The sequence below is a fragment of the Sorex fumeus genome, unplaced genomic scaffold (genome assembly GCF_029834395.1).
Source record: "Sorex fumeus unplaced genomic scaffold, SorFum_2.1 ptg000003l, whole genome shotgun sequence".
In the NCBI taxonomy this organism is placed as follows: domain Eukaryota; kingdom Metazoa; phylum Chordata; class Mammalia; order Eulipotyphla; family Soricidae; genus Sorex; species Sorex fumeus.
In genome coordinates, this window is record NW_026606060.1 from 7,296,932 (window position 1) to 7,322,214 (window position 25,283).

Here is a 25,283-nt window from a genome sequence, read left to right on the forward strand (position 1 = left end):
TGCCTTCCTGCCTTCCTGCCTTCCTCCCTGCCTCCCTGCCTCCCTGCCTCCCTGCCTCCCTGCCCTCTGCCTTTCTTCCCATATGAGATGTAGGGTATCGAACCTGGGTCAGCTGCATGCCAGGCAAACACCTTCCCTGCTGTTTTAGTTCCTTTTCCCCATCTTTCAAAGTTTTGTTCATAGGTCCTGCTCTCTGAGGGTCACCCCATTCCACACACATATCCTTAATCCATGTGGGCCCTAGGGAAAAGGCCCATTCACCGAGCCAAGGGGTTACCTTAGGATTTAGCTCTGGGTGTTGTACTGCAGAGAGTTGGGTCTCTTGAAAGCAATCCCTTAGCATTGGTTATTGAGGTTAAGTGTGTGTGTGGAGAGAGTGTGTGGGAGGAGGGATGCAAAGGAATGTCAGTTTTGGCAAATGCTGGAAGGAAAGCCAGGGATGGCATTCCTTCCTGGGGACGGTATATCAACAGTACCTTTATTGTGGTTTCCCTTCAGCCCATCAGAGAGTCCCTCACAGCCCACATTCTCGATTGAGCTCCACCCTCCTGTGACCCAGCTGCAGTCGCCCTTGAGCTGCTTCCAACCCAGACAGCCTTGGCCACCTCAGAGCCTGTCGTGGCCGCGACAGTGGGTTGCCTGTGTCTTTCAGAGAGCTGATACAGGCAGTTCATCTTCCCTCTTCCTCTCAATTGCTTATGACAGCCACCACATAGCTTTCCCTACTGTTGGCCGAGATCCCACTAGCAAGGGTGACTCAGAACTGGAGTACTTGGAAAATCTGCCCTCAGAATAAGGCGGACACTATCCTCTCCCGGATGGGGTTGAGGCTGCCACCTAAGGACAGTAGCCAGTGCACGTGCATACATTCTGAGGAGAAGGTGGTGATGCACCAGATGCCAAGGAGGGAGTGGAAAATTCATGCCCCAAGTAGGAATGTTGAAGTCACGGGACCAGATTAGAGTGGCTTTTCTCAAACAACGTTCTCTCCTCTCCCCTGATATATTTGATTTTGTGTTCATTTCCATCTGAGATACAACTCTAAGCTGGACCAGGAAGACTTAGATGAGGGCATTGGGCCTGGATGAAAAGTTTCTAGAACTTATTAAGCATGTCCTAAGTTCTTCGCTCTGTGTTGGGTGCTTAGGACATAATTGCCTAATTTTTCCCCTCACAGCAACCTCAAGAGTTACTACATTCCTGTTCTGGAAATGAGGCAGTTGAAAGCTCAGGAACTTGCCAATTAAAAATGTTGGTCGGAGTTCCAACAGCTGGAACATGGGCTCCAGGTAGCCACCACCAAATTGCTGATTGTGTGAAGCAAAGTCCCCCAGGATGGAGGCTGGGTGGCCATTTGGGTATCCACCCAAGTTGCCACTCTACTGAAGGATGGTGGATTTTTGCCCTCAGGGATCCCAGCAGATGTGGCTGGTCTCAGGGTGGCAGATGCAGAGTTGCTGGCACACAGCTATCCCTTGTTTCTTCATTTAGTGAGAAAGTTTTCCTGCCCGCCCTGTACTTGCCACTCTACCTCAATGGCAGTCTCCCCCTCCGAAAGGCGGGAGTGTCTACCTCCCCAGGAAGGACACTGTGTCCTGAGGGAAGGTGCTTGACAGAGCAGCAGAAGCCTGGCAGAGTCACCCCTGGTCCGAGAGGCTGTGAAGGGGGTAGCCCCCTCCTCTCTGGCCCTGGTCTATGGCTACGAGACCAGCCCAGTCTCTGGCCTCTGCCACCCTCGAGCACTTTCTTTGTGTGCCATAAATGGCTCACGTCCCTGCTGCCAGCTGTGTTCTTGCCCGGAATCTGGACCTTTCTCTCTGCTGTTTGTTTCCTGGAGGGAAGGGACCATCTTCCTGGTATGCCCTCTGGGTGACACCTGAAGATCTTGACCCTTTTGTGTGTGTGGAGTCTCACTTCCCACCTCCTCCCAGCTCTGCAACAGTCACCCAACTCTCGCTCCCACACTTTCTGTGTGTGTGTGTGTGTGTGTGTGTGTGTGTGTGTCTGTGTGTGTGTGTGCCTTTTCCCATATTCACACAAGCTAGGAGCTTTTGGGAAACGGGAAATGCAACCTGTGTGACTTTTTTTTTCTTAAGCCTTGAAATTTAGAAATCTTATTGTTTGTTGGTTTGCTGGTGGTATGCAGAGAGAACTCCTGGCTCTGTTTAAAGGTTACTCCAGGTGGTGCTCTGGGCGCACCATATGTTGTGTGGGGATTGAACCTGGGTCAGCTGCCTGCAAGGCAAGTGCCTAATACACTCTACTATATCTCTGACCCTAAATGTAGAATCCACTCCACTTTGTCATCCCAGCCTCTCGTGTCCTACAGTAGAACATTGTGACTGAAATCCATTTCATTTCATTTCATTTCATCATCCTGTTATTCGTCGATTGCCTCGAGCAGGCCCCAGTAACGTCTCTTTCATCCTAGCCCTGAGATTATATTCAAGGCTCTTTAGGAGAATGAGACCCATCATTGTTACTGGTATTTGGCATATTTGGTACACCACGGGGAGTTTGCCAGACTCTGCCCTGTGGGCAGGCTACATTTGATAGCCTGCCAGTTTGTCCAAAGTAGGAATGAGATAATAAGATGTCATAAAAAGATATCCTGATAAGATGTGGCGCAGCCACAAATGCGGCCGCACGGTTCCGGAAGCTGGATTTTATAGTCTCTGAGTCTTGGCCGTTGATGGGATTACATGGCGCCAGGGGGCCAGGTGGTGGGTGTGACTCCCGCCTACTGGAATTTGGAGGATCTGGGTGGAGGATGCTCGACTCCAATCCGAGTAAGCTGGGAGATCTCGGCCCCGGAACCCTCGTGGATTTGTCCCTCTGCCATTACAAAGTGAATTTTATACTGGGATCATGATTCAGCAGGAGGCCCAGGGCCTATGGGCATATAGGAGGATGTGAGCTTTCCTGAGGGTTGTACAGAGTGTGGACTTCCGGTGCAGTGCCCATCTCACGCTCCATGGGGACTTGGCTGAAAACCCCTACTTAGGAAGCACCCAGTGAGGGGACAGATGCCTCATCATTAGCAGAGGGAGAGCCTTGCTGATGTGAATTCTGATGGTGCTATTGGTGTACACCTGTAGCCTATGAAAGAGAGTAAGGTAATACTTTAAATGACTCGAAAAAGGTTAGACCTGCTGGCGACTCCATTATCTAGAAGATACCCATGGTTTAGGGTGGGACTCGGGGTTGCAGGTCTGATGCTTGTGTTTCCTGGAGCTAACAGTGGCCCTTCCGGTCTCCACAGAACATGGCGAATTCCTGGCTCTGGACCTTGGAGGAACCAACTTCCGTGTGCTTCGGGTGAGGGTCATGGACAACGGGCTCCAGAAGGTCGAGATGGAGAACCAGATCTACGCCATCCCCGAGGACATCATGCGCGGCAGTGGCACCCAGGTTTGACCCTTCTCTGGGACCTGGAGGGAGAAGACCTTGGCTGAGGCTCGGCCTTCTGGCCTCTGGCCTTTCTTGCTAACTCAATGATCCTTCTTTATTTTTGTTTACTTATTTATTATTTTCTAATTAGTTGAGGCTCAGTGATTTATAATACTATTTATGATTTCATGTCCTCCCTTCCCAGAGGAACCCCAACACCCCTTTCTTTCAACCTCCCACAGGGACCTCCAAATCCCTTTCTTTCAGCCTCCCTTCCCTATCACTCAGTTGTGTGGATCTGCTTTGGCCTCTTGTTGCCACCTTGCTGTGTCTTTAAGTCTCACACGGGAGAGATTCAGAGTGTGTGTCCAGTGAGATAAAAGCTATTCATAGGGGCCAGCAGGATAGAACAGGGGTTAAGCCTTTTGAGGTGAACCCTGGTGTGAATCTTGGCACTGCATGTGGTCCACCGAGCATAACTATGACTGATTCCTGAGCACAAAGCCAGGAATAAATCTTGAACACCACTGAGTATGGCCCCCAGACCAAACCAAACCAAACCAAGTCCTAAATATGCTGGACAGACAGATGATACAGAGGTTAAGACACTTGATTATGCGGTGACTCCAGTTTGATCCTTTTTAAAAAATCATTATCATTATTTTTTGTTGTTGTTGAATCACCCTGTCACCGTGAGATATAGTTACAGAACTTTTATGATTTTTAGTCATACAATATTCCAATACCCATCCCTCCATCAGTGTACATTTCACACCACCAATATCCCTCATATCCTCCTGCCGCCTGCCTCTGTAGTGCCTCTGTAGCAGGCTCTCTCTCTCTCTCTCTCTCTCTCTCTCTCTCTCTCTCTCTCTCTCTCTCCTTTTGGGCATTATTGTTTGCAATACAGACACTGAAAGGCCACCATCATGTTTGGTCATTTGCACATTTTCAGCACACAAGTTTGATCCCTTTTTGATCCCTAGCACTGCATATGGTCTCCCAAGTACTGTCAGGAGTTATCCCTGAGCACTGAGTCAGGAGTAAGCCCTGAGTCCTGCTGGGTGTGACCCCAAAAATGAAAACCAAGAACAAGGAGATAAAAATCTCTTTGTGGATTTCTTGACATTAACATCAAGTTTGTGACCCTCTGATTTTCGTTTTGTTTTTGAGACACACTAGGCAGTGCTCAGGGACCACTCCCAACAAAGCTCAGGGGCCTATATGGGGTGCCCGGGATTGAACTTGGGTCGGCCAGGTACAAGCTCCCTACCAACTATGCTCTCTCTAGCAGCGGTGTCCTTCTGTTCTAAACATGTGGAATTGAGCTTTGGGAAGTTTGGTGACTTGTCCTTCACTCCTGGAGGTGGAGGGCGGGCAGTAGCAGGAAGTGCAGAGGTGTACTGATAAGACTGCGTTTGTCCACTCTGGGGGACACCATTCACTGGTGGGCCAGGCCCTGTGTCCCAGGTGAGAAGTGCTCCCTGAAGTTAGTGAGTGATAGATTGGGCTCCCGGCCGCCTACTCCTGCTTCCAGAGAAGGAAGTATTATGAGACCGGGGTTCCTGTCAATATGAGATGCTGTTGGGAATAGTCCTTTGGAGGACTAACCCTTTCCAAGGTCCCCCAAAGAGGTCATTTCCACCAAAGGCTTACTTCAGCTTTTGCTGTATCATAAGTCTCTACCTGGTTGGTGGTGATGGCTATGAGCCTGTTGTTACTCCCAGCTCTTGGGTAACCACAGAAATTGGTAGCCCTCTCCAGAAAGTGTTCTTTAATTATGTTGCATTGAGTTTATTGAATTTTATTTTACAGTAAAGGTGATTGGGGCAGGGGGGAAGGGGCCTCGCACATGCAGCCAGGCTACATTCCCTGCTCCTTGAGAGACCTCCTTGGCCACATTCTTTATCCTCCTTTCCCAGCAGTTCCCAGTCTCTGGGTAGGGGTCACTACCCACAGCCTAGTCTCCTCATCTCACTCCCAGGCCTCTTCTCCCTCCTCTCTACCCCCATCTCCTGGGAACAGAATTTCTGATCAGGAGTAGAACACGTGGGGGAGAGATTTGTCAACTTTCTGTGTCCTTTGGTCTGGCCCTGAGGGTGAAATGTCTTTCCTTATTTCAGTGCTTAGGTAGGATCAAGAGGCAGAGTGCCAACCACTGTGGGCATTTTTGTTCGCAGAGTTCGTCATATTGCTTCAGAATTGAGAAACAGGATTATTACGCCCAAATAAAACTCTGATCTTCCACCTGAAAAAAACGATAACTACTCTGATATTAAGAAAAGGGCTAAATGGAAAAAAACTGCAGTATAAAAATGAAACATAAAGGAAAGAAATAGAAAATAGAGGTGCTTTTTTCACCTAAAGAAAGGGAAATGGGGGCTGGAGTGATAGCACAGCAGGTAGGGCGTTTGCCTTGCACATGGCTGAGCCGGATTCAATTCCCAGCATCCCATTTGGTCCACCAAGCACTGCCAGGAGTAATTCCTGAGTGCATGAGCCAGGAGTAACCCCTGTGCATCGCTAGGTGTGACCCAATAAAGAAAGAAAGAAAGGGAAATGAGACTTTAGGTTAAAAGCTTTTGTGGTGGAGTTCTAGGTACTCTTTTCCCTATATTCAGTTGGCGGATATCCTAGGTAGCAATATTTTCACTGGAGGCAAACAATAGATTTTATTTCATTTTAATTTGTTTTGTTTTTTGGGCCACACCTGGCAGTGCTCAGGGCTTACTCTCAGCTCTGTACTCAGGGGTCACTCCTGGTGGGACTTGGGGAACCATATGCAGTGTCAGGCATCAGCCTGGGCTGGCCACACGTGAAGCAAGCGCCTTAACGTTTGTACCATCAATTGAATTTTCCAAACAAATTTTAGCTAAAACCAAGACTGAATCACCAAGTTCCCAAATTGGGAAGATCTCCGTAGCTCAATGAAGCTGGGTGGTGTGGGCGCTATTTCCTAGTCCCGGAACTCTGTATTAAGATTTTTTAAAAGCCTGTCTTATGGGAAGAGGTGCAGCAGATTCTCAGACCAATAAGGAAACATTTCTAATTTCATCAGATGGTGCCCTTTGAGCCTCTTTTATGGCCGGAAGTGTCCATTTTTTTTTCTCCCAGCGGCCTATCTTTAGACCATCAGCTCACGGAAGTGGAGAAGGCCTTCTAATCCCAGAAGCAGATGCTCTCCTCTCCCTCAGAGGGTTCTTCTTTTTCTTTCTCTCTCTTTTTTATAAGTTCTATTTCTTTTTGTGGTTCTGGGGACTGACCCAAGCCCTCACACATGCCTGACAAGTACATAAACTGTTGAACTCCATTCCTTCCACTTCCTCCATTTAATTACATTAATTAATTAATTTAGGTTTGGGGCTACACCAGTAGAGTTCATAGTTTACTCCTGGCTCTGCACTCAGGGATCACTCCTGGCAGTCTCAGAGAACTGCATGAGGTGCTGGGGATCACACCCAGGTCAGCCCTGTGCAAGACAAACACCCTACCCACTTGTCCTGTCTCTCTGGCCCTGCCTCTTCCTCCAGTTTAGAAACATGTAGTTTCTCTAAACCAGCAAGGCCCAATGGAATCTTCTGCCAGGGTGAAAAAGTTCTGTCTCTCCAGAGGTGCAGACAGTCAGTTTGATCTAGCACAGTGGGTACAAGTGCTAGATGTGGCTGGTCAACCTCGGGAAGTGAATTGTTAAATTTTAAAACTTCTAATTAACCAAAAAGAGCCACAGATAGTCAGTGACTGTTGTTCTGGGTCTTTTAATGCCTCTGTTTCTCTTTGCCCTTCCCACTATTGGGTAAGGGGAAATGATTTTTTCTTTTCCTTTTTCTGAGTTCTCCTTCCCCTCCCCTCCCACATCTGATTGATTGACACTCCCTCCGCTTTTCTTTTGAGGGGGAGTCATTTAGAAAGCCTCTGCTGTGCTCAGGCTTTACTCCCAGCTCTGTGCTCAGGGATCACTTCTGAAGGTGTTCAGAGGCCATTTGTGGTGTCAGGGATCAAACCCTGGTCTGGCGCATGGAAGACAAATACCTCACCCACTGTATTATCTTTCTGGCCCTGACTGACTTTATCTTTTGAGACCGCTTTTGCAACTTCCTTTTTGGAAGATATTTGTGCAAAGATCATTTTGAGTAGAGTGGCAGGAAGAATATGCTAGAAATATGTTTCGTCATACTGTGAATTCTATCTCTTATGTACTTCCCAGCAGACCTAACTTATTGAATAATATACTTAGGAACCCTATTTACCTATTAACATATTTAACCCCTGCTTGAGGGAGTTGGTGTGTGTACCTTGGTGCATGGGTACACGGTGATTCTCTTAGTGAGAGGCCCTGAGCTTGCTCTTGAAAGTGTTTTGGTTGGACATTAAATTTGCACACGATCAGCTGTGATTAAATTTGAACATGAACAGGGGACCAGATTGATGCTGAACATTGATCTGTCATTGGTGAAATGCATCCACTTATGGATGCTGAACATTAATAAGTCAGAACATCCTTCTTGGGGGGTGTCTCTCCCCAGTGAGCACACCTACCCCAGATGCCTGGGGAGCCAGTGGACCTCCATTTATCCTGCCACAACCCCCCTCCCCCCAACACACACACACACACACACACACACACACACACACACACACACACACACTTTTCCAACCTTTCATTTCCTTTAATTGAAAATACTTTTTCTGGTTTAGTGCAGTGGTTTTCAGGTCAGGACAGGGCCTTGGGGACCTCCTGTAGGATCCCACTCCCTCGATGGCTGCTTTAGCGGATTGACAAGTAGTATTCAAGTTTACATTCTTTCATGTTCCTACAGAGGCAAAGGAAACACTCAAATCACAGATGTCCTCCTATCCAAGAAAGGACAGACTTTTAGGTTTTGCCATCTGGTCAATCAGGTCCTTGGAATTTTCTCAGGATCTTGGGTCTCTGCTAACTTGTTGCACTAGAAGGCCCCTGGCGTCAGCCTCTAAGCTTCTGCAGAAGTGACCCTCACTGGGCTGGAGTGATAGTATAGCAGGTAGGGTATTTGCCTTGCACGCGGCCAACCTGGGTTCGATTCCCAGCATCCCATTTGGTCCCACCACCAGGAGTAATTCCTGAGTGGAGAGCCAGGAATAATCCCTGTGAATGCTGGGTGTGACCCCAAAAGAAAACAAAAACAGAAACAACAACAACAAAAAAGAAGTGACCCTCACTTTGAGGAAGCTGAATGGACAAGAGGAGACCATACAACTGTGGGCTGTGGGACTGATTGAAAGTCCGATTATTGTGAATACAGCTTATTCTTGGGTTTCAGATCCTGCTCAGCATGGTCACGGATGTGAGACTGTCCATCCACAAAACCCTCTTTAGTCTTCAGCACTGTTCCTGGACTCCCTGGGTGTTCCCTTTTGAAGTTAGAAAACAAAGATGATTTCTTTGAATGAACCCCAGGAAATTATTTCTAGAATGGAGAAAAAGAAGCCTCTCTTTTTGTTACGTTGGTTCATAGAATGGCAACAGCCAATGTCCCGCCCCCTCCTCCCCCAATAATTAGAGGCAGAGATGCTAAAATACTTCTTGGCAGTAAGATGGGCTGCCCTTTCTGGTTAAATAGTCAGCTGTGCATCCATGTCAGGGGGATTCTGACAGTGCCACCGAAGGATGTTCTGTTCTCAGGCCATGCCTGACTCTGATTTACTTTGGCTTGAATTCCCCCTGCCTGGCAGGATCATTTTAACAGCAGTTTGGATAAATGGTTTAGGCAGAAGAGATCATTTAATAAGCATTAGTTAGTCTTTATATATATATGGAAACTTTTGATTCTTTCTAACTCTATGGACAGGTACAGGTTTTCCCCCTATCCCCGCCCCCTGCCCCCAACCTCCACTAGTAGCTGGGTAAGTGGAACTTTTAGAGCAAATATATTTCTCACACACATTCAAACCAGCCCAAACCAACTCTTGGGCTCTCTGTTGTCTCGCGTCCCTGCTCACCTTCCTGTGTTCTGTGCCCTTAGTTGTTCGACCACATTGCTGAATGCCTGGCCAACTTCATGGATAAGCTACAAATCAAAAACAAGAAGCTCCCTTTGGGTTTTACCTTCTCATTCCCCTGTCATCAAACAAAGCTAGATGAGGTAAGATGGGTTCTTCAGTGTTGCTCGGGGCCGTGGGAAGAACTCAGGGCCACCTGCAGCTGTGGTTTGGGGGGTGGTTCTGAGAAGTGTGATGAATCCTCTCAGCTCTGTGCCTGCGTGTGAGCAGCTGTGGAGGAGGGAGAGGCAGCAAGGATGGACCTTCTTCAGCACCCTCCAGGACAGCCTCATAGACGGGACAAGGAGTGAGAAATTAGCCTGGAACTTCCAGAGTTCTAAGGGGTTACGATAAAGACCCTTGGAAGAGATATTCCTTGGAGTTAATAATGATGCAGAACAAGTCTTTTGTCAGTTCCTTAAAGAAGTTTTATAAACAAATCTTTAAATAAAAATTTCGTAGCTAAGGTAATATGTTTACAATGGTGTGTGTGTGTGTGTGTGTGTGTGTGTGTGTGTGTGTTGGGGGCCACACCCAGCTTACTCCTAGCTCTGTACTCAGGTGTCACACCTGGTGGGGCTCAAGGGATACTGGGATTGAGCCCAGGTTGACATTTATGGTATTGATATGCATAGTTGCCTTCCTTTATCAAGCACTACCCCCCCGAACACACACACAAAATTATCCCTGTAAGACATCATACTCCCCACTTCCCTTTTTTTTAAAAAAAAAAAGTTCAACTTCTTGGACAGTGAGATTGAGCCATGGAGGAAGGAGCTGTTTACTCGTTGAACCCCTCCTTCTGCAACTAAGGGGGGTCAGATTTCTCCTTCCTGGGTTACTCATGAAGTGAGATCCACACTTAGACATGGCTTTTCCTTAGTTTAACTCTGCGGTAATGGTCCTCATTATGGTTGTTTCAGGGGTGTAGTCTGCAATGAATCCATTTTTATTCCTTTCCAGAGTTTCCTGGTCACGTGGACTAAAGGATTCAAGTCCAGTGGCGTGGAAGGCAGAGATGTGGTTGATCTGATCCGAAAGGCCATCAAGAGGAGAGGAGTGAGTAGCGGCAGTGGGGGTGGGGACACCTAAGCTTGGGGTCTGGGGACTCTATGTCCTTTAGGGGCCCATGGTGAAGTATTTCCCAGTCTGTCCTCAAATCAACATGAGAACCATAAGTTATGGAGAGGGTTCCTTTCTGCTTCCTCGCTGTTTACTTAATAATATATATTTTTCAGTTTTATGTGATAGGTAGACACGAACTCTAAATGAGTTTAAGGTACAGCACGTAACATCTTGACCTGCCTATGTTGCTAAGTAATTGATTACACAGCAAGAATCATATATGATCAATTATCTTTGGGGTTTTTAGGGTGGCTGATGGATAAATAATCTTTGGTGGTGCACAGTTGAAGTCTTTGGTCCTTGACCTGACATAGTCCTGGCTATCTTCTGGAAGACAGAGGTTATCGTTATAGGAGTCGTTATAGGAGGGAGGAAAGAGGAGGGAGAGAAGGAAGAAGAGATGGGAGTGCAGGATGCGATCCTCTTAGTGCAGTGATGGCCAGGAACTAGGTTGCAGCGCTGGTGTCAGAAAATTCCTTCACACTGAGGACAAATGGGGGTGGGGTGAGGGTGGAGAGCAAGTGTTTGCTCTTTGATGGGAGCTGAACCTCATTTCCAGTTCTGACCATGTTGGTCTCCAATTGGGGCCGAAGGGGCAGCGCTGTTTCCCTTGAGCTTTGTGTCCCGCTGCTCTTTCTGGCTTCACAAAGGTTCCCTTTGGGCTATGGTAAAGGGAGGGTCGCCTCTTATCCCCGCAGGACTTTGATATTGACATCGTGGCTGTGGTGAACGACACGGTTGGGACCATGATGACGTGTGGTTATGATGACCAGAACTGCGAGATCGGTCTCATCGTGGGTGAGTGAGTGCTGGGGGTGAGGGAGGTGCCGGTCAGTGCTCGGGGTCTGGACTGGAGCGGGTGAAGGGTGTCTGGGCTGGGTGCTCCCTTGGAAGATGACAGTGGGGCCACCATGGAAGGTCGAGCCAGAACTGGTGGCGCTGCAAGTGATATGGGTTGGACCATGTCAAGATGACCCTGATCCTGTTGTGAAGACTGGCAGCTGCGCGGGGCGGTGTCTGATCCTGGGGGGCTGACAGTGCTGGGGAGCCGGGGTGCGGCTCTCTCAACGGCCTTTTGCTTTGCTCAGGCACGGGCAGCAACGCCTGCTACATGGAAGAAATGCGCCACATTGACACGGTGGAGGGAGACGAGGGGCGCATGTGCATCAACATGGAGTGGGGGGCCTTCGGGGATGACGGCACCCTGGATGACATCCGCACCGAGTTTGACCGCGAGATCGACATGGGCTCCCTGAACCCTGGGAAGCAGCTGTGAGTCGGACCCCTGTGGTGGGCTGGGGTGGGGGGGAAGGGAGCACCCGGGAGCTGAGCCAGGGTGGACAAGGTGTGCCTGCGTGTGTGGTGGTGGTGGGGGGGGGGGTGTCAGTGTTGCTTTACAGTCTTGTCTCCCCAAAGAGGTTACCAGGCACCCACAGTCATGCCATACGCACCCGTGACTCTCGGTGCTGTGAAGGCTCTCCGGAGCCCGCAGACACGCAGGAGAGAGGCTGGCAGTCCTTTAGCTGTGCCCTTCAGGGAAGTCCTCTGGGAAGGTCACAGTCAGGTGTGACCCTGCTTTTTCTTTCCACCTTCCAATTTGCAAGTGGTCTGTGGAAACAGTTTGTGAGTCACTTAGGTCTCTTGGAGACGGCCAAGTTAAGCATCTCTGAAAGCTGGTTTCCTGGCTCGCACCCCCTCTCAGTGCAAAGGCCGAGGCCTGGCACTTGGTTCCTCATCACTGGCCGAGGCTCTCGCGTGGAGCTGCCGTGAGCAATTGGCCCTGAGCTCCCAACCCACTCCCAACCCACTTGCTTTTTTCAAGCCTGAAAAAACAAATTGAAGGCCCGTTCTCAAGGTCTATTGAAGTAATGACCAAGGCATCTTTCTGGCCATCTTTCCTGGCCCTGTGACCTGATCGGGGTGCATCATAGAAGGTGCCAATATTTTGGACACAGAAGGATCTATTTTCTATCCTGGCCAGACTTTTAAAATCATTGTGAACTCTTACAAAATATGATTTCACCCTCACAGACCTTTGCCAAATGCCTTGAAGATCTTGAAATAGGAATTGTTGCAAGCTCCGAAAGCCTTTGCATAATGCCTTGAGCAATCCAGGCCCTCATTGTCCCCTCCCCGGGGGGCGGGGGGGGCCCTCACCCGCCCCAACTCCCGCTGCCATCCCTGTTCCAGCAAAGCCTTTAGCACAGATCTGTGCTGGGAGAGAAGCCAGCACTGTCACCCCATAAAGAGCTCAGTCTGAGGGACCCTTTCTTTTACAGGCAGGAGATGCCTTGCTTCCTCATAAAAAACATGGCTGGTTTTTATTTATTATTGTTATTTCTTTGGTTGGAGGGATGCCATACCTGCTGGTGCTTGGGGCTTTCTCTTGGCTCTGAACTCAGGGATCACTCCTGGTCGGGCTCAGGGACCACATATGGTGCTGGGAATTGACTTGGGTTCGCTGTGTGCCAAGCAAACACCATACTCACTCACTAACTATTGCTCCGACCCAGAGCACGGTTAAGTCACAAGGTTCTCTCCCATGTCGAAAGGTGAGTCCGTTTCCTTGTAACTTTCATAGAAACGCAAGCCATGTGTCTGCCATGGGTCATGAGAAATTTATGGTGTAAAAAGTCGCTCACTCAGGGCCTGCCTCCGTGAATGAGGTAGACCCAAGCCATCGACGGAGTCACATGCTCTTTGAAGTGTCAGAAGACAGAATTACCAGCCAGGTCTTGGCAGCACACCACTGGTTTCAGCTTCAGACAAATCAAAGGCTGTGAGGACACAGACCAAGGTGTCAGCCCTTGCAGCCCCTAAGTTATAGCCTGGGTATTAGTTATTGGTTATTAGAAGCCTCATCTGGAACTTTACCATGTTTTGTTGGGTTTTTGGTTTGGGCGCCACACCCAGCGCTGCTCAGGGCTTACTCTGGGCTCTGTACTCAGGGTTAACTCCTTCATCCCTGGCTCTGTGTTTAGAGGTCCATAAGCAGTGCTGGGGGCCAGTCACAAGGAAGGCTTAACCCTTAACCCTTGTACGATGTCCCCAGCTCTCTCCCTCACCATCTTTATATGTTGCTGAGTAAGTGTTTTCTAAACTGGCTGAAACAAAGTGTTTTAAAAGTGGAAATAAGAACCTAAGAAACCCTACCCACACTTGAAGCCCCCCTGGCACCTGCCATGTTCTTCTCCCAGGGTGTCTGGGGAAGGTTCTGGGCACGATCCAGAGTTGCTTCCTGCTGAGGCAGTGTTGTGTGTGCTGGTGCTTACCCCTTCTTAAATGCACCATTGGCCTGTGCTGTGTGGCCTGCGCTCCCCTTGGCTTCACCTCTGCCTCGTGTTGGGCCCTGATTTCCTAAGGGCCCAGCCTCCACTCTGGGAGATAGTTAAGTACGGGATGACGTGGGATCCTTCCAATTTCCTGCTCTGGGCCTCCTCCCCGAAGCCAAAAGCGGTCAGTATCCACAGGTGCTGGGGGCCTAATCTCTCTAGGGATACCAAGATTTCCCGAGATACCAAGAAATTGGCTTCTCTGCCCAAAACGTGAACTGTCACACTGCTTGAGCAGGTCTCTCAACTGTCTCTCTTCTTTAAAAACAGCGTCACCTAGTGTTGAGAAAAGGAAACCACCTGACTGCCCTCAGCTTGGGAGTCTGGAGCTGCCTTTGTCTAATGTGCTTTTTACTTCTGCTGGCTCAGAAGTTAGTAGCTCTTTCCAGATTCCTGAGACCATCTGGACTTAATCTGGCCCAACCTTTCCTCCCATTTCCCCTAACTCCCCCAGTTGTTTTTACACTGTTGTCTTAGGAACCCACCAGTGACTGAAGGGGGAAAGTAGTGTTTGATTTCCAAGCCATGGCCCAGTATAATCTGATTTTTTTCTCTTATTTATTTATACAAGTATTGATATGTTACATGAGATTTCATTTGAAAATAGCATTTTCTTAGACCAGAGCGATAGTACAGCATGTAAGATGCTTCCCCTGCATGCATCAGGCCTGGGTTTGATCCCTGGCACCAAATATAGTCCCTAGAGCCCTGGCCGGGATTGATTCCTGAGCACAGAACCAGGAGCAACGATGGAGCACCACCAAAATTAAAAAAATAAAGGAAGGGAAGAAGGAAGGAAAAATAAAGCGTTTCTGGGTCCAGTGAGCTCCAGTCTTTGCATATGGAAAACTTGACACCATATTCTGCCCTGGGCACCACTGGCACCACCCTGAGCACAGAGGTGGGAGTGGCCCCTGAGCACTGCTGGATGTGGTCCAGAAATCGACCCTTCCCTTTCAAAAAACCACATTTTCTTTCTGGGTGGGGAATCACTACCTACCATGTAGTTGACTTAATCTAAGGTTCGCTGTTCCAGAATGTTGCTCAGCCCCAGGTCTGCTTTGGCTGCTGTGGGCCCATCCTTCTCTTTGGGTCAGTCTCCTCCCCATCCTTCTCCGTGGTTCAGTGTCCGCTTCCTGCACAGGCAGCCCCAGCGTCCCAGCTCCTCCCCAGCAGCAGCTGCTCACGCTCCTCACCCTCCTCCCCGGTTCACACACCTTAACACTGAATTCTGTGCCAACGCTACCAACGTTTTGAAGTTTTGTGTGAGTGCATGTTGTTGCCACAGGAACATTGTGAGTCCGCTGACTGTAGGAACTTAAATTTTGGGGTCTGTGTCCCGCAGGTTTGAGAAGATGATCAGCGGCATGTACATGGGGGAAATAGTGAGACTCATCCTGGTGAAGATGGCCAAGGAAGAACTGCTTTTTGGTGGGAAGCTCAGCCCAGACCTCCTCGCTACAGGTCGCTTTGAGACCAAAGATGTTTCTGACATTGAAGGGTAAGATTCTGGGTTCTTCCTTTCTGTTCACTGTGTCCACTGAAGGATGGACAGACAGTTGGGCAATGAGGATGGGGCACTGCCCTGGGCCTTTCAAATGTGGGCAGTAAGAGCCACGGTGTGCCTATGTGGGCCATGGCAGGCCTGTGGCTTGGCTGCATTTACCAGAGGAATCTCCACTACTCAGACCAACTACCCCACCCTTCAGATGTATTGTATTCTGCCTCAGTGATAATGGCTGGGGTGGGGAATGCTTGGTTGAATGCAGGAGATTCCAGTGAGCTTTTTTTTTTTTCCTCAAATGAAAATTCCAGTGACTTTTTAAAACATTTTTTTAATTGAAGGTTTATTTAGCATTTAAAATTTTTAATTCTTTAAAATGTTTTGATTATTATTTTTAAGTTTTAATTTTAGGAACTGTGTGTATTACACTACTGATATTAGCAGGGTTTCATGCAAAAGAAATCCCAACACTACCACATTCTCATCATTGTCAGCCACCCTCCACGTGTCCCCATGTGTCATCCCCCTCCCAGCCCTGTCCTGTGCCCCCCATCCCTGCCCCACCCCTCACAGTGATAGACTTCCTACAAAATATCTGTTCTCTGTTGCTTTGGGTATTTTTTTTTTTTTAAGTATGTGATCTGGAAACAGCCCAGTACACATAATGGAATACCGCCCAGTGACCGCTTAGTGGCAGATTTACATCTGTTTCCAATTCCATTCTCTGGAAGCATTGGTTCCAGCAAGGCCCCCTGCTCCATACCCTACTCCCCCCTGCTCCGTGACTGCAGAAGTGGTCCTTAGATGGCCCAGAGATGGGCTTGGGGCACTGCAGAGGGAGAGCTGAGACCTGCATTTTCACAGGACTGCAATGCTGGGAGTGAGCAGGACCTCATTCTGGTTCGACCCGGTGACCTCTTCTTGAGGTTCCATTTGTGCCTTGAAAGAGGTCCTTGTTATTTCAGGGGCCAGCTGGTGGAGAGGTGATTTTGGTGCCAGAAGGTGCAATCAAGCAGTTCAAACGACTGTTTTCAGGGGAAGGAACTGTGCCTGCTTGTTAAACCCTGAAGGGAAAAAATTTCTGTAAAAACGGAGCACAGACTCCTGTGTACCCAGCTTGGTGTGTAAAGACCAGGGCTCATCCTCACATAGGGCATACTTAAATATGGGCTGGGCCCGGAGCGACAATACAGGGATAGGGCATTTGTCTTGCACACAGTAGTCCCAGGGTTGATCCCTGGCATCCCATATGGTCTCCCAAACCCACCAGGAATGATTCCCAAGCACAGAGCCAAGAATAAGTCCTGAGCACCTTTAGGTGTGCCCCAAAACAAAACAAAGAAACACAAGCTTTTTGTTTACAGGACAGAGGGTCACCTGGAGCTCTGTGTGCGCACAGTAGCATGTGTTACATGCACACATATGCATATTTATGTGTGCTCATAAGGTTGGCTCTAGTGGTTTCCCCTCTTTGCTGGAGCCGAGGAGTTTCCTTGTCAGATGCCCCTCTGACTGCCCGCCCTCTCGTCTGCACCCCAGGGAGAAGGATGGCATCCGGAAGGCACGGGAGGTCCTGGTGCGGCTGGGCTTGGACCCGACTCAGGAGGACTGCGTGGCCACTCACCGGATCTGCCAGATCGTGTCCACGCGCTCAGCCAGCCTGTGTGCAGCCACGCTGGCGGCTGTGCTGCGGCGCATCAAGGAGAACAAGGGCGAGGACCGGCTGCGCTCCACCATTGGGGTCGACGGCTCCGTCTACAAGAAGCACCCGCAGTGAGTTAGCGACGGGATCCCTGAGAGGATGGGGAGGGACCCCAAGCCTGCTTCGTCTCTGGGGCCGTGGGGGAGAGGGCTCTGCAGAACACAAGTTCCACACTGGATGTGTGGCTGGCCGGGAGAGTCATCCCTGCGAGGATGCGGGCGATTTCCAGAGTTGCAAATGGTGGGGCCCAGCCCAGCTCCTCTGGCCACTGGGCGATTTGCCAGAGTTTTCACTACTTTCTTTTAGGCGGGCTTGGAGTTGGGCCACACCTGGGGATGCTCAGGGCTTCCTCCTAGCTCTGTGCTCAGGAGTGAGCCTGGCCATGGTAGGGGGCCCCTATGCTGTGCTGGGGATTAAACCGGGTTTGCTGCATATAAGGCAAACAGCATACCTGGTTCTATTTAGTCCTCTGGCCCCGTGTCAGAGCTCTGACAGTGATTCTTCACTTGGGAAAGTCGGGGAATGGGTGTTAAGGGCAAGTATGCAGGCGTGGGGTCCACAGGGAGCTCCTGTGTCCCTGGCACCGTGTCCCTGCTGACCTGTCTTTTACCCCATCTTGGTGATTGCAGTTTTGCTAAGCGACTTCACAAGGCCGTGCGGCGCCTGGTGCCTGACTGTGATGTCCGCTTCCTCCGCTCCGAGGATGGCAGTGGCAAGGGCGCTGCCATGGTGACGGCCGTGGCCCACAGGCTGGCCGACCAACACCGAGCCCGCCAGAAGATCCTGGAGGCTCTGAAGCTGAGCCGCGAGCAGCTGCTGGAGGTCAAGAAGAGGATGAAGGTGGAGATGGAGCGGGGCCTGAGCAAGGAGACACATGCCGTGGCCCCAGTCAAGATGCTGCCCACTTACGTCTGCTCCACCCCAGATGGAACCGGTATGTGGCAGGGTTCACCGCTCACTCTGGTACGCTTTTGTCTTGGTGCTGATGTCCTGGGGGGACCCTCTCCAACATTTGCTCTTTGCTGCATGTTTTTTTCAATTCTATGACTAGGAAATCCTCCGTTAAGGTTAGCCAAGGCATTTCTTTGTTGAAAACTGAAAAGAAGCAATGATCAATATTTTTGTAAATGCATGGTATGTATCTGACATTTACCTAAGCCTTTCTTACATAATAGCTCATTGGATCTTTAAGCACCAATAGATTATAGTTAGTTTTATTTGTTGACAAACTATTAGATTGGGCATCAAACGAGGCACAGAGTAGTTCAGAAATCTATGAAAGTTCACCATAGCTAAAAAGTGTCAGAGCTGGCGTCCAAACCCAGGAATTTAATTTTCAGGGCTAGTATAAACCCTGGGTTAAGAGTTGGCAACAATTGCTGGTGAGTCAAATCTAGCTCACCTCCTGTTTTGATAATTTTATTAAGGACACACCTTTGCCCTTTTGTCTACACACAGTTATGGCTACTTGTCAGCACAAAGGAAACTTAGGCACAGGCCTAAAATGTTTATAGCTCAACTCTTTCTAGAAAAAGAATACTCACTCTTGATCTAGGTCTTCATCCTCAGAATGGGTGGTCTTTCCCCAAATCAGACAAAAGGTACTGCGGTTCCAGAGGTAAAAACTAGGATTTGGTCTCTTTCCAGTCTGAGTTGTGTAACCTAGGTAGGACCATCAGCTGAGTCTCTTTGCTTCCATCTATTCTATATGTATAGAACGTATCTATTCCATATACCCAGGGCAAGGATATTGGGACCTCAGATCCTCACACACTTGCTTCCATCCTCAAGAGAAGTTGAAAGGGAGTGAAAAGCAAAGATGAGATAGGAGAAGCACTTGAACATCCAAACAGCAGATGAATGAGAATGTCCTGTACCCACTAACAAGTGCCTAAAACAAGAGAGGCTGCTGCTTCTCATCCGGGCAACCTAATGTAGAGAATGGCCTTGATTTAGCATGGATGGCGAGACTGGCTATTTTGTGGTGTGCTGGAGCAGAACCACAAATCACAGGGATTTAGAGGGCCCTGCCATCTGCATTTGTTTGAAAAACTACTAAAGAGCAAGCAACTCTCTGGCATCTTCTTTTCTTTCCTGAAAGGTGGGGCCCACACTCCATCACCTCTGCGGTTCTCAATGAATGCCTGAGAGGGCTCCCACTATAGACAGTGCATTCAACCCTGTCTCTCTAGTGTGATGAAGGGGTGATGCCTCTGCTCACCCTCTTTCTGGGTTTACTTTCCAGAGAAAGGTGACTTCCTGGCCTTGGACCTTGGGGGAACCAATTTCCGGGTTCTGCTGGTGCGTGTACGTAACGGGAAGCGACGGGGAGTGGAGATGCACAACAAGATCTACTCCATCCCGCAGGAGGTCATGCATGGCACCGGGGACGAGGTGAGGCAGGGCAGCATTTCTTACAGGGAACTCTAGGGACCCTCTTGTTTCAGAGGGGCTGGGAGGGCTTGGGGAACCATTTGATGCTGGGGATAGAACCTAGGGCTCCCTCATGGAGAAGTGTGAGAGTGCACCGTCTTATGACCAGGAAGGTCTTTCTCTGCTAGTTCATTGTCCTGGGCAGGGCCACGGGGACCAGGGAGGATGCTGGCTTGGCGTTTATTCATGTCTGAACCTTGTACTTGGATTTCTTCATGGAAGCTTGTGCACAGACCCTGCAGAGGGCAGCCATGTACCAGGGCCACCCCAGCTCACTTCAGCTTCTTCTTGCAGCTCTTTGACCACATCGTCCAGTGCATCGCAGACTTCCTGGAGTACATGGGCATGAAAGGCGTGTCCCTGCCCCTGGGCTTCACCTTCTCCTTCCCCTGCCAGCAGAACAGGCTGGATGAGGTAAAAACAGTGTCCTGCTGGAGCTCTCTCTCTCCTAAGGTGTTCTCTTGACTCTTTGGCCAGAATCTTGAGCAGCGAGAAAGCTGAGTTAAGAGGAAGAAAAGTGGAGTGTGCATGACCAGTCACAGGAGGCCCCATTGATCAGCCTGTGTCAAGGCTGGTGGGGGTTAAGCAGGTTAGCTCAGCATTCACAATATTTGGGAGGATGAGGATGATGACAACAGTCAAAATATGAGCAACTAACATGTCAAAGCTTTGACATGTATCCTAAGCTTCCTGTGTACTCATTTAATTCTTACAGCAACCATATAAGGGAGATGTTGACCTAGTTATTTTGTGGCAGGGAAATAAAGTCCACAAGAGAAGTAAAAAGCGTCATGCCCCAAGCTTGGATGTGGCCTAGCCAGAGTCTGAATTCTGGTGTCCTGACATCTGAGCTCACACACGTGGCTATGTTCATGTATGTGCCCTTGTTAGTGGGTACAGGACATTCTCTTTCATCTCCTGCTGTTTGAATGCTCAGCTACTTATCTGATCTCATCTTTGCTTTTCATTCCTTTTCAGTTAGCTTTTAGGAGTGAAGCAAGAGTGTGAGGACCTGGGTGTCCCAGATATTCTCGCCATGGGTATATGGAACAGTGTAGGAGAATTGAGAAGGCAGTGTTTGGCCTTCGCCTGGGTCCATTATGGGTAAATTAGAGATCACTGTATTATTTAGTTAATTATATTATTTAAGCAGGTGCTTCTGTAATGTCTTGATCATAAGTCTGAAACAGCGTTTCCCAAAGTGGACATTGAATAACCCAGGGGGGTGCCGAGTGATTCTTTTTTTTTTCTCCCTGAAAAGGAGCTGGAAAGCCAAATATACCTGGGGCCCCATGGTTTAGAAGCATACAGCAAGTGAACAGGAAGCTGTGGACAGAGTTGCAAGGACACAAAAGTTCCAGTTCCTGTTTCAGGTGTTTACAAACCAACAAGACTGGGTCAGCAAGCCTAGAATGAGAGCTGGTGTTTGGAATGTAGCACCTAAACTCCAGGACCTGCAGTGCGATGCTAATCTGAGCACATTCCTGGAGGGCCTGAGGAATACTCAGAGGCTTAGTTAGGAGAGTCAGTGAATGGGGAAGAAAGGCAGGTCTGGATCCCCGAGAGCGTGGTGGGGGCAGCCTAGTATAGTCAAGGTAAAGTGAGCTTGGCCAGAGTCCTTGGAACAGCAACCCTCTCACTGCTCAGTTGAGTTTTGTAAATGCTTCCCTCTCCCCCCACTCTGAGAGTTAAATGTACCATGTATACTGGTAACCGAGGTCTTGAGAAGCTCTGCAATAAAAATCTGGCCACATCTGGTATGACTGAACACCGATTAACGTTTGTCCAGCTTTAGCTTTTAGCTTTTCCAATTCCTTCGTTTCAGTGCATTTATTATAACAAAGACATTAGAAACAGTGCTCATTGCTCAATGGTTCATAGATTGTTTTGGCCAGTGACAGACCCATATCAAGGTCTAGATTCTTGTAAAAACTTATAATGATGTTGGAAAATACTGGTGGTATGACCAACACTTTTTTTTTCCAAATACAATTTTTATGACATATAAAATGCCAAAATATGATAGAAACATAAAAATAAAAATATAGCACTCCAGTGTATTTACTTCCAGACTTTTCTAGTGAAATATTTTAGAGACTATTGTATTTTTTTATGCATGCAGGCACATGCACACAATTTACCAACTTGTAAAATTCCAGGTCATTGTATTAGATTTTGTTCTATGTATTGTAAGTTTCTGTAAGTGTTGAGTTTTTTCCTGTCTCAACTCAACTCAACATGTGATACGATACATAAGAAATGAGAAACAGAATGGTGGGTTGAGGCGAAGGCAGGCCCATGCACAGGCCGGGCGCAGGAAAGACGCGGAGGCATCGTTCAGTGGACCAGGAGCAGCCTCCCTGGGAACCAGGACAAGGGGGCAAAAGATGGGCAGTGGGCAGATTTCCCGGCGTCATCCAATTTCTCCCTTTATGGCGCAGTCGTAGGATACTGTAAGGACCTGGGTTCAGTCTAGAATTATGAAAAGTAGGAGGAAATAAAGCAGAAGCTGGTTTCTTTGTGACCTGGGTTTTGTCTGGTGAGGTCACTCTATCTGTGCTCAGGCCACCCAAACCAGTGAGTGACCTGGGAAAAGCGCACCCCCCCCCTTGGGATTTCTGCTTGCTTTATTATTAATAACAGTCCAAAACAATGTTATTTAAAATACTTGTAAACTGTTAAGTGGCTATCACAATTTTTAAAAATATATCTATACGTATCTATATATTTTGATGAATCACCGTGAGATAGTTACAGATTTACAAACTTTCGTGATTACATTTCATTTATACAATGATTCCTCCACCAGCCAAGCACAACGTTTTATCTGTGAGATGAAGCTGATTTGTAGATAGGAAGTTAAGTGGAGCTAAACACTCAGTTTGGTGATAGATGTATACTCCAGGCCCCCGCTGGTACTGGAATTGGCTTTTCTAGTTCTTAACTGAACCTGTGACACATCCAGGTTGATTTGTAAAACCAAACTCCTGCCGATGAAATGGCAAGCTGATGGGCTTGAACGACCAAGCAAGGAGAAACCAGGCAGCGGGTGGAGAGTGGGCACACAGCCCAGCCTGTTTAGGGCTCTGGCCTCTTAGGAAGTGGGCCTGGGCATCCTTGTTTCCTGTGATGGTTTGTGGCAGCAAAGAAGAAAGCAGGAGCACTGTAAGAAATAGTTAAAAGACTCTGTGTATCTGCCCTGAAAGGGTCAGTGGGGTTTCTTGGGAGCTTCTCCTAGGTTGCTGAGGAGGCCTCGATACTACCCAGGCATGGCCATGGTCCCTGTTCACCCCATTCTGTAATTTGAAAATGGAGACACATTGACCTTTTGATGCAAGTATAGGGTGGGAGCCAAGAACATGAAGTGGGAAAGAGAAGTCTAATACATGATGTTAGAACAGCTGGACAGAGCTAACTGCTTTTCCTCAGGAAGGGAATAAGTGCTTGGAACTTGGTTCTTTGGTCTGTGGAATTGGTGCTTATGGGCCCATACATTGGAGGTGATAGCACTGGGGGTGAATCCTGTTCCTCTCTTCCAAGTGACAGGTTGGAGGCAAGTTACTCAAAAATTGTGTCTCCTACAAAGGTGCCAAGTAGTCCCCTGTAAATCCCCAGGAATTTCCAGAGGAGCCTCAGGTGAAAGTCATGCAAGTGGGAGCCTTGACACAAGCAGTAGGACATGGGAGAGACACCGGGAGGAAACAAGGTTGTAAGGGAGCCAGGATGAGGAAAGGGTTGAGGAACGCTGCTCTCGAGTCTCAGATACCTGCAAAATGGGGCACAGTGATAATATATAGGGTGATGTGAGGCTTAAATGTGACACATGGGATATGCTTAGTCCGATACGTGGCATACGATGATGCTCGAATCAAGTTCAGGATTATATGTGGGTGAGATGAGCGAGTCTAAAAGAGGATCTGTACAACCTGTGAGGTGAAAGTTAGAGCCATGGCAGAGCCTCCTGGGAAGGCCTCATGAGCCTTTCTCTGATAGCTCATTTCTGCTCCCACCCGATTTTTTTTTTCAGAGCATCCTTCTCAAGTGGACAAAAGGTTTCAAGGCATCTGGCTGTGAGGGCGAGGATGTGGTCACTCTGCTGAAGGAAGCCATTCACCGGCGAGAGGTGGGAGACATGTGACCTGGGGCCGGAAGTGACGTGCTTGAAAGTGCTGAATGCAGTTGCATGGTTGTGGGGCAAGGGTCAGGGTTGTTTAACCGACCCCCACAGCAGTTCTTGTCTACTGTGTGAAGCTGTGCTTGATGGGCACTGAGTAGTGAAATGACCCCCCAAATAGACCTGTGAGCCAATGTCTGATACAGTTTTCTGTGCGAGAAGAAAGCTGAGTGTGGACAGAGTCACTGGTCTGGGAAAAGGACAGACTTTTATTTTGTTTACAGACTTACACTTTGCTTTGCAGTAAGTTTAGACCCTGAGGACCCCGATATACTGTGGATTCTGGATCTAATGACCTTAGTAGGAAGTTTGCTTTGGATTTGGACTCAAATCACACCACATTTCCCCGGGCACAAGTTACCCCACGTCAGCTTACTATCTGGTGTTGTTCAGTTTGCTGTCAGCCTTCCCTGTTATTTGCTTTGCACACATAAGCACATCCCTTCTCTAGAGAGAATTCTACTTCAGCTTAAACCCCTTCAATTGGAAGAAGAGCTGTATACTCCCTCTGGTTGCACAGACAATGTATGTAGTCAGTAAAATGGCCATGGACCACAGCCTTCTGGCTATCTTACAAGTCCAAAAGAATTTGTCCCCAAAGCCCTGTGACAGGAACTTGACTCACCTCCATAGGACACTCTGTTAAGTAGCATCACAGGGGAAGGTCTCTGAGGAGGTGATATGTGAATGAAGGAGAGTGTGAGCCAACCCAAGTTTAATACACAAAATGCCCCTGGCAAGTTGTCTAGAGAGAGAAGATGATACTTAGTTTGTGGGAATCTGTTTTTGTCCTCTTAGGAGTTTGACCTGGATGTGGTTGCTGTGGTGAATGATACAGTTGGGACTATGATGACTTGTGGCTACGAGGACCCTCACTGTGAAGTCGGCCTCATTGTGGGTAAGGAAAGAGCAGTCCGCCCTACACAGAGCCCTGTGGCCTGAAGTAGATGTAAGGGAGGAGCTGACTGTGACACCACATCTCTGTAATTGGCAGGCACCGGCAGTAATGCCTGCTACATGGAGGAGATGCAGAACGTGGAGCTGGTGGATGGGGAAGAGGGGCGGATGTGTGTCAACATGGAGTGGGGGGCCTTTGGGGACAATGGCTGCCTGGACGACTTCCGCACAAAATTTGACATGGCTGTGGATGAGCTTTCCCTGAACCCTGGAAAACAGAGGTAAGAATCCATGTGATGTGTGTGTGTGTGTGTGTGTGTGTGTGTGTCTGTGTGTGTCTGTGTCTGTGTCTGTGTCCTGCTCTAAATACCCCAGCACTGAATGATGACAGGCTATCCACTCCTTGACAACTCTGATCCCAGGACATTGGATTCTGAGAGAGGGATGAGGATTTCCTGGGAAGAGTCTCTTGTCAGTTGTATCTGGAAAATCTGGATTGTCTTTTCCCCCTTTACTGGACTGTGATGCTTTGAAAATGCAGCTGGGAAAACAAATCATAAATTATGTTGCAAGGACTATTACCTATAATTGGTCAGTGAGGTTTCCCAATGAGAAGAAGAATTAAAACTTAGAATCTGATCCTTCTGGATGTTTGGTGGGATTTGACTGTCTATCCCTGCTGGAGGAGTCATAAATAAATCATAGGAG

The 25,283-nt window shown here is 48.5% G+C and overlaps 1 protein-coding gene across 1 annotated transcript in view; it reads left to right on the top strand.

The window, feature by feature from the left end:
- Window positions 1-25,283, top strand: part of HK2 (hexokinase 2) — a 74,909-nt gene that overhangs the window by 43,097 nt on the left and 6,529 nt on the right. The window contains exons 3-15 of the mRNA XM_056114778.1: window positions 3,263-3,411; window positions 9,393-9,512; window positions 10,372-10,467; window positions 11,232-11,331; window positions 11,622-11,805; window positions 15,211-15,366; window positions 16,909-17,142; window positions 17,701-18,005; window positions 19,317-19,465; window positions 19,799-19,918; window positions 23,532-23,627; window positions 24,477-24,576; window positions 24,673-24,856. Coding sequence (XP_055970753.1) covers window positions 3,263-3,411; window positions 9,393-9,512; window positions 10,372-10,467; window positions 11,232-11,331; window positions 11,622-11,805; window positions 15,211-15,366; window positions 16,909-17,142; window positions 17,701-18,005; window positions 19,317-19,465; window positions 19,799-19,918; window positions 23,532-23,627; window positions 24,477-24,576; window positions 24,673-24,856 — 1,993 coding nt within the window. The remainder of the gene's footprint in view (window positions 1-3,262; window positions 3,412-9,392; window positions 9,513-10,371; window positions 10,468-11,231; window positions 11,332-11,621; window positions 11,806-15,210; window positions 15,367-16,908; window positions 17,143-17,700; window positions 18,006-19,316; window positions 19,466-19,798; window positions 19,919-23,531; window positions 23,628-24,476; window positions 24,577-24,672; window positions 24,857-25,283) is intronic.